This window comes from Orycteropus afer, unplaced genomic scaffold, assembly GCF_000298275.1.
Source record: "Orycteropus afer afer isolate SDZICR_OR568_19922 unplaced genomic scaffold, OryAfe1.0 scaffold00233, whole genome shotgun sequence".
Classification (NCBI taxonomy): Eukaryota; Metazoa; Chordata; class Mammalia; order Tubulidentata; family Orycteropodidae; genus Orycteropus; species Orycteropus afer.
In genome coordinates this window covers 1,616,666-1,623,817 of record NW_006921820.1, presented here as the reverse complement: position 1 = coordinate 1,623,817, position 7,152 = coordinate 1,616,666, and the positions used below count along the sequence as shown (strand labels likewise).

Genomic DNA, 7,152 nt, shown 5'->3' with positions numbered 1-7,152 from the left:
TACACAAAAATTTTATTTATTCTTATGCATATCACTCAAAGTCTAAACCATGCTGATAATATTTATATATATATGACCAAAGGTTATCCATCTGTGGGAAGACACACTAAAGAGTAACTAAAGAGTATCTTATCACTAGGAATTTGAGTGAAAAAATGCCACATCCATTTAAGAAATGATACCTGATGAGTGACTTGTTAGCACCAAAAGGTTTGTTCTGCATGGGCAGATCACTTCTGGAAATGTACTTTTTTCTCCTCTAAAAGGATGTAACACATACTACTTATCCTTTGTTGAATATATTATTTTAAAAGTTTATTTTCTTTTCTCTCTTTCTTGTTTATTGAGAGTTTGGTTACTTTTTAATCTCTTATATCAGGACATTAACTGTAAGGTTAGTTTGCATTAGCATTTAACATACAATAAGCACTCTAATACTCAATGTTGTTGTTGTTGTTAGGTGCCATCGAGTGGGACGTGGGTCGAGTCATAGCAACCCCTCTTTGGGTTTCCGAGGAGGAGGTATCACTATGGAAGCAGACTGCCCAACCTGCCTTCCGAGGAGTGGCTTACAGGTTTGAACTGCCAGCCTTTAGCAGTCAAGTGCCTTAGGCACTACACTACCAGAGTTCCTCTAATACTGAATAATGAATGAAAAACTTCTTACTTATTCAGATACACATTATCTTGCTAACTACTTGTTGTAAATTATCATTAATATTTTCCAGTAAAAATGAAGGTTAACAGTCAAGTGGTATCTATTTTGTTTTAACTGCTATTTTGGATGCTTTCCTCTAAGATTCTCATTCACTCTTCAAAACCCTTTGGAAAATAAATGGCCAAGAATACATCTAATAAGTGACAAAGCTAGAACTCAAGTTCAACCACAAATTCAGAGTGTTTCTATGAAATTATGCTGAGAAAAGCCTGAGAAAAATCTGTCTTGACATTCTAACATTATTTTAACATTATTTAAACATTTCTAACATTATTTAATACATGTAGCAGTCAGGCAACAGGAATCTTAATTAAGCCTCCAACTCATTTACTTAATTTACTAGGATCTGAGTAGTGAGCACTCACCATTCTCTAACGATCAAGCCTGTTCACAACTTCTCGAACTGTAGCTACGAAGTTTTCATTGTCTTGGGGATTAGCTAAAATAATACTGTGTAGTCTGTTCATGTATGAATCAATAGTTTCTACTGTAGGTGTTTCTCCACTTCCTGAAGTGAGATAAAGAGAGAGTAAGAAAATATTCCCCATTGAGTTCAATCATAAAACAAGTGAGTTCACAGCAAAAGACACTGTTAACTCTTTTGTGGTCTGTTTCACAAACAAGATAATAATTTTAGATCTCAAAGAAATGAAATTAATCCATATACTATAATAAACAGACTGGCTAAATAATTGCTGTACAGCATGAATGAGCAGCTATATTTAATAACCACAGGTTAGAGACTCTTGCAGTTTTCTGCTTTGATTATACTCAAAAATGAAAAAGAATAAAGAAATACTAGTATCTGCTTCTTCTCTTCCTTTTGATTAAAGCAAAAACAAATACAAAGCAAGCTAATATATACAAGTAAAAGAAAATGCTCTATTCAGAACTTATTACTCAATTTCCATTGTTCTGAATATCAAATTATACTCAACAGAGAGGAAAGTATACTGTATCAAAACATAAATGGGGAAAATCTAAATGACAAGAGAATCTGAAATTTTGGATAACTTTAACCAATACAGATTCTATTACATGACCCATAGAAAAATGTAGTTTATTGATATTCCTCTTGAGGGATATTTAAGCCTTAGCAAACCAATACCATCATAGACAGTATCTCCCTCGTTGCCACCCCGTCCACTGAAATATCATTACCAGGCAAGGGCATGCTGGCAAAACTGCTGGTCAACACCTGCCGCAGGGTCTCCAAGTGCTGCTGTAGGACTGTGTTGCGGCTCCGCTCCTGGATTACATCCACCTCCAGCTTCTCCACTGCTGTGCGCATGCTTTCCACGTGCTTTTGCAGGGCTGCATTCCTCTCCTCAAACTCCATGTTGGACTTGCGAAGCTGGCGGAGCTCTGCCTCCCGGGCTGAGGACATACACCCCCCACAGGAAACATAGCACTACAAGGAGTCTCTGAGGAGTCCTGATGTGCTTATATGGAAATTCTGTTGGCTACCTCTAATTAGAATGCATTTAGCTACTCCACCTCATCTCCCTATTCTTATTATTGCATTCCAGGTAGCAATTCCAGCAATGAAATGCCTGCCTCCCAGAGCTATTTTAATATCCTAAAGTTGGTCATATTCTATATATAAGATTGCAAGGAACAGTAACAATCCCCTAAAGTATTACAGCAGTACTTTTTGTTTTTGCCTTTTAAAACTGTACATTGAAAAGCCTGAGGGATTTCTGCAGAGGGATCCTGAGAGACTGGCCAAGTACAGCCGTGGGTCTCCATCTTCATCATAATGAGATTAGCTTTGTTCTTTCTTATTTTAAATTTTGGACTCCCATACAAGTTTTCATTTGTACAAAGCGTTCCATGATTAAGAGTTTGAAAATAATTGAATTAGTGATTTATATTTATTCCTTTTGAATAAATGAGTTTTGATTCAGAAACTAAAGCAGCCTTGATAACATTGGCCTACCTTTCCTCCATTGGTGTATGAGTAGCTACTTTTAATACAGCATGAAATAGAAGTAGTTACTCTGTCTTTCAGATAAGTTCTAAGAAGGCGTATCACTACTATTGCCTTTGAACAATGAAATCCTCCTGAGAACTGAAACCCCTGTCACAGACCTGAGGAGCACAAAAAGATCTTCAGTAATCACCTTTGCTGTGGTTCAGGAATTCCTCTGTAAATATAGGGATGTCAAAAACAGATCGCTCTTTTACCTCTGCTTCTTTCTGTGAATCAACAGTAACAGAATCATTAATTCTTTTTTTCTTTCTAAATTGTATTTTGTTGTTGTCATTGACAGTATACACAGCAAAACCTACACCAATTCAACAGTTTCTACACATAAAATTTAGTGACACATTATATTCTTTGAGTTGTGTAACCACTCTCACCCTCCTTTCGGAAGAGTTAATTCCTAAGCAGAAGCAAAATCAAATAATAATGGCACAATGGTCATGTCTTCCTTTAAGAAACAGCAGGTTACGTAGGAATCAATCCAAGTGAGGCTGCAAAGGAAATGTATTCACCTTCCCAGTAGAACTGAAGTTCCACACAAGCTCAAAAACAAAAACAAAAAACCAAACCGACTGCCACAGAGTCAGTTCCAGCTCAGTGACCTCCACTGGGTTTCTGAGGCAGTAAATCGTTATGGAAGCAGATTGCCCCATTTTCCTTTCATGGAGTGGCCGGTGGGTTTGAACTGCCCACCTTCTGATCAGCAGTCAAATGCCTTAGGCACTATGCCACCACAGCTCCTTATACAAGGTCAAGCAAGTTAAATATTCAGTTCTCTCAGGTGTACACTGCTGTGCAATGAGAAACTTTACAACAAACCTATACAAACATCTCTAATGGAGATTTTGGAAGTCATTTTTTGAGTCATTTGGAAGTCATTTGAGTAGTCAATAGAATAAATACAGTTCTGAAAGTGGGTGCAGTGGAAATAGAGAAAGGGAATTTCTAGGTGTTTTTTTAGTCACTTCTATGGTTATGCATATAAAATGTTCCCTGACCAGCCAATCTAAATTTATAGAGTGGACAATAAGAATTTTAAGTAGAGATCTGCCAGCTATGAGCATAATGGTATTCCACTGACACTTGTATTTATTTACCAGGTGCAGTCTATACATGGGACTCTTTTAGATTTTTTCTTTCTTTTTTTAAAATTTCTTAAACACAGAAAACAAACAAACAAACAAACAAAACAGGTAAGCAAGCAAATAAACAAAACCAAGAAGCCAGTAATAATCAGGTTTCAAAAATGAGAAAACACAAAAAACCAAACACACTGCCATTGAGTCAATTCCAACTTAAGAGACCCTCTGGACAGAGTAAAATTGTCCTGTTTTTCGGGGTTTGCAAGGCTGTAAATCTTTATGGAAGCAGACTGCCTCATCTTTCTCCTGTGGAGCAGCTGGTGGGTTTGAACTGCCAACCTTCTGGTTAGCAGCCAAATGCTTTAACCACTATGCCACCAGAACGCCAAAAAACGAGAAAGCTCAGGATTATATGAGATAAAAGAGAATTACAAAGCCTAAAATTAATTAACCAATAAGTCATTGAAAATAGTCTCACAAAACCACTACAAAATACATTGCACAATGATCCTTAAGTACAAAGTCAATACTTTCAAAATATGTTAGCTGCCATTTTGACAATGAATTTGAAGTTGAAAGCATTATGAATATAAATTATGAGCTTCTTGGCACAGTATTCAAAACCTTGCATAATAAAAAATGGTAAAGAAAACAGTGGGAATTAGTGCTGAAGAAACAGCTAATGGAACCTTGAAGATTTCAAAATCTCTATTACATGAAGAACTGTTAAAAAGAACAAAACGAAACAAAAAATTAGAAATTATTCTTATAAAAAACATGTTTAAAGCCAGAGATAGAATGTATCTTTACTACTCTTGGTACCACTAGTCTTTTATCTTTGAATATTTTGAGCATTAAATGTAAGTCAAATATGATTTGGTATCCAACAGAAAAGCTAAGCAGTTAAATCTTATGAGGAAACTCTGACTGCCAAATTCCTGTTTTCATATTGGTATCTGCCTTGTAAGGGGCTGGGTTTATGCTTGCAAATGGTGGCTGATCAAGATAAACATCTAAGATGGAATTCTAAACAACTATGTACAAGTCTGTATTGATTAATATCCACGATACGTTCTATGAAAGAGGATGTTATGTGATTTGGATGTTGTGTGAGCATATTAAATCATCATACACAGAGAGGTGCACAAGAAGTACAGCCAACAAAAATAAATATTTTTACATATATATTACTGCATTATCAGTAATAACAATCATTAATCCACAGGTGGATACATAGGTAGACAGGCTAAATGATCAGGTATGTCTAGGCAAAAGGGAATATACTGATGACCATATATAAGTTTGGGAAACGATTATTTCTACATACATATTTGTATGTGCTATAAGAACGTCCACATATATAAAAGAGATAATAGGGCAAAATGATGATAACTTCTTACCCACAGCCAGACACCCTCAGCGAGTGAGTCACTAGTCACTGGGCCCACAGGCTTGGGACCATGGTCCTGGGAGACATCAAGCTCAACCAGCGTAACATACTATACAAAAACGTTCTACATCCTACTTTGTTTGGTGAGTAGCAACTGGGGTCTTAACAGTTTGCAAATGGCCTTCCAAGATGCAATAACTGGTCTTGCCTCGCCTGAAACAAAGGAGAATGAAGAAAACCAAAGATACATAGAAACAGTAAGTCCAATGGACTAGTGGACCATGTGAACCTCAGTCTACATGACCCTGAGACCAAAACTAGATGGTGCCCAGCTACCACTGTAAACCACTCTGAAAGGGATCAGTGTAGGAGATCCTGGATAGAGGGGGAGAAAAATGTGGAACAAGACTTAAAATAATAAAAAAAGACCAGGCTTACTGGTTTGATAGAGACCAGTGAAACCCCTAAAGCTATAGCCCCTAGTCACCCTTCAGGCCTGGAATTGAAATCACTCTGGTGTTTCCAGTCAAATAATAGACAGGCATATAAAGTGAACATTTACATCAGGTAGGTACATTCCTTAGAATGATCAACCATAGGCAGAAGGGCAGTATTTGCACAGGGAGATAGCTCAGAGGCCAAGAATGCATAGGAAAGAAGGACACAGGAAAAGGTAACTACAGGGAGGAAGTGGGAAGGGAGCTGTTGCATTGTGGGGACTGCAATCAATGTGAAACAAAATGTGTGTGAACTGTTGTATAGAAATGAATTGCTCTATAAACTTTCACCCAAATCACAAAATAAAATAAAATAAAAAATTACGGGAGCTCACTTCTAATCATCTTCACTGCTGCTGCTGGGAGCTGCTGGTGGAGCCTGGAGGAACAAGCAATAGCAGTGGCAGCTGAGAGTGCAGCGGAAGCAGAAACGAATTGGGAGAAAATCGAATGTGCCTAGCCCTGCCTGCTGTTCTACCTACCTGCTCACTGGGCAAAGCTTGAGAGTCTATGCCCAGAGCCATGTCCTTTGCCTCACTTGCCTGTAAACCACCTGTGGTCCAGGACTGCAAGAGTGTAGGCCTGGGGTCTTTCAAACCATTAAGGGGAAATAATAAACAAAAGGAAGGCTGTTTTCCCTTTTTTTAAAAACAAAATCTTAACGGACCATGGACTTAAATGTAGTCAGATATTATTGCTCAGGTTACTCAAACAGATGTTAAGCAATGCATACCTGTATTTACCTGAGAAAACATAAAGAACATTTAATATTTATCATATTGTTTTCCTCCTATGGAAAGAAAGTAAAGTTTCCCAGAACAATACAAAGCTCTACCTTGAGCTAGATCCTAGTGGGTATCAATGGGATTCTAATGTTTGATAAGAAAGGTTAATTGCAAAAAGGACCTTAAACACATTTTGTAGTGGCTTTCTCTCTATTCTGCTGGCTTACCATATACTCTAACTTCATTGCTGCAGGAAAACAGAAAACTTATGACATAATCCTAACATGTGCAAGGCATAATAAATAAAGCAAAAGTCCACAAATGACATAGGATAAATCCTACTTTGTAAGTCTCCTACTTAATTGTACAGGTTTATGCAAGATTGGATGCCTAGCCATAGGTCTAAATATGGCTAGACCATATATATAGACAGGTAGGGATGGCTGGCTCCCATTACCATGGTGTAAACAGCTCTCTCCCAGGGCAGCAGGCCATGATTCTTCTTAGACTGTCTAACATATCTTCTATTCTCTTCTTTGCCCAAGCAGTTCAAACCAAGCTAACAATGGAAGGGCAAGGGATAGCACAACACAGATATAATAACATACTGCCCCTTGGTACAGATTCTTAAAGCACAAACATTAAAGCAATTAAAGAGAACTGTTCAGTCTCTGAAAGGCTACTGAGAAATTCTGCTTAACGGAAGAGTGGTAATAAAAACCATCAGCACTCTTCCATTACCGAGTACATTAC

The 7,152-nt window shown here is 37.5% G+C and overlaps 1 protein-coding gene across 1 annotated transcript in view; it reads right to left on the bottom strand.

The window, feature by feature from the left end:
- Positions 1-1,089: 1,089 nt before the first annotated feature.
- HMG20A (high mobility group 20A) overlaps positions 1,090-7,152 on the bottom strand; it is a 35,450-nt gene continuing 29,387 nt past the window's right edge. Inside the window, exons 6-8 of the mRNA XM_007948932.2 lie at positions 2,842-2,917; positions 1,880-2,095; positions 1,090-1,226 (exon numbers count right to left, since the gene is read on the bottom strand). Of these exons, the coding sequence (XP_007947123.1) occupies positions 1,090-1,226; positions 1,880-2,095; positions 2,842-2,917 (429 nt within the window). The remainder of the gene's footprint in view (positions 1,227-1,879; positions 2,096-2,841; positions 2,918-7,152) is intronic.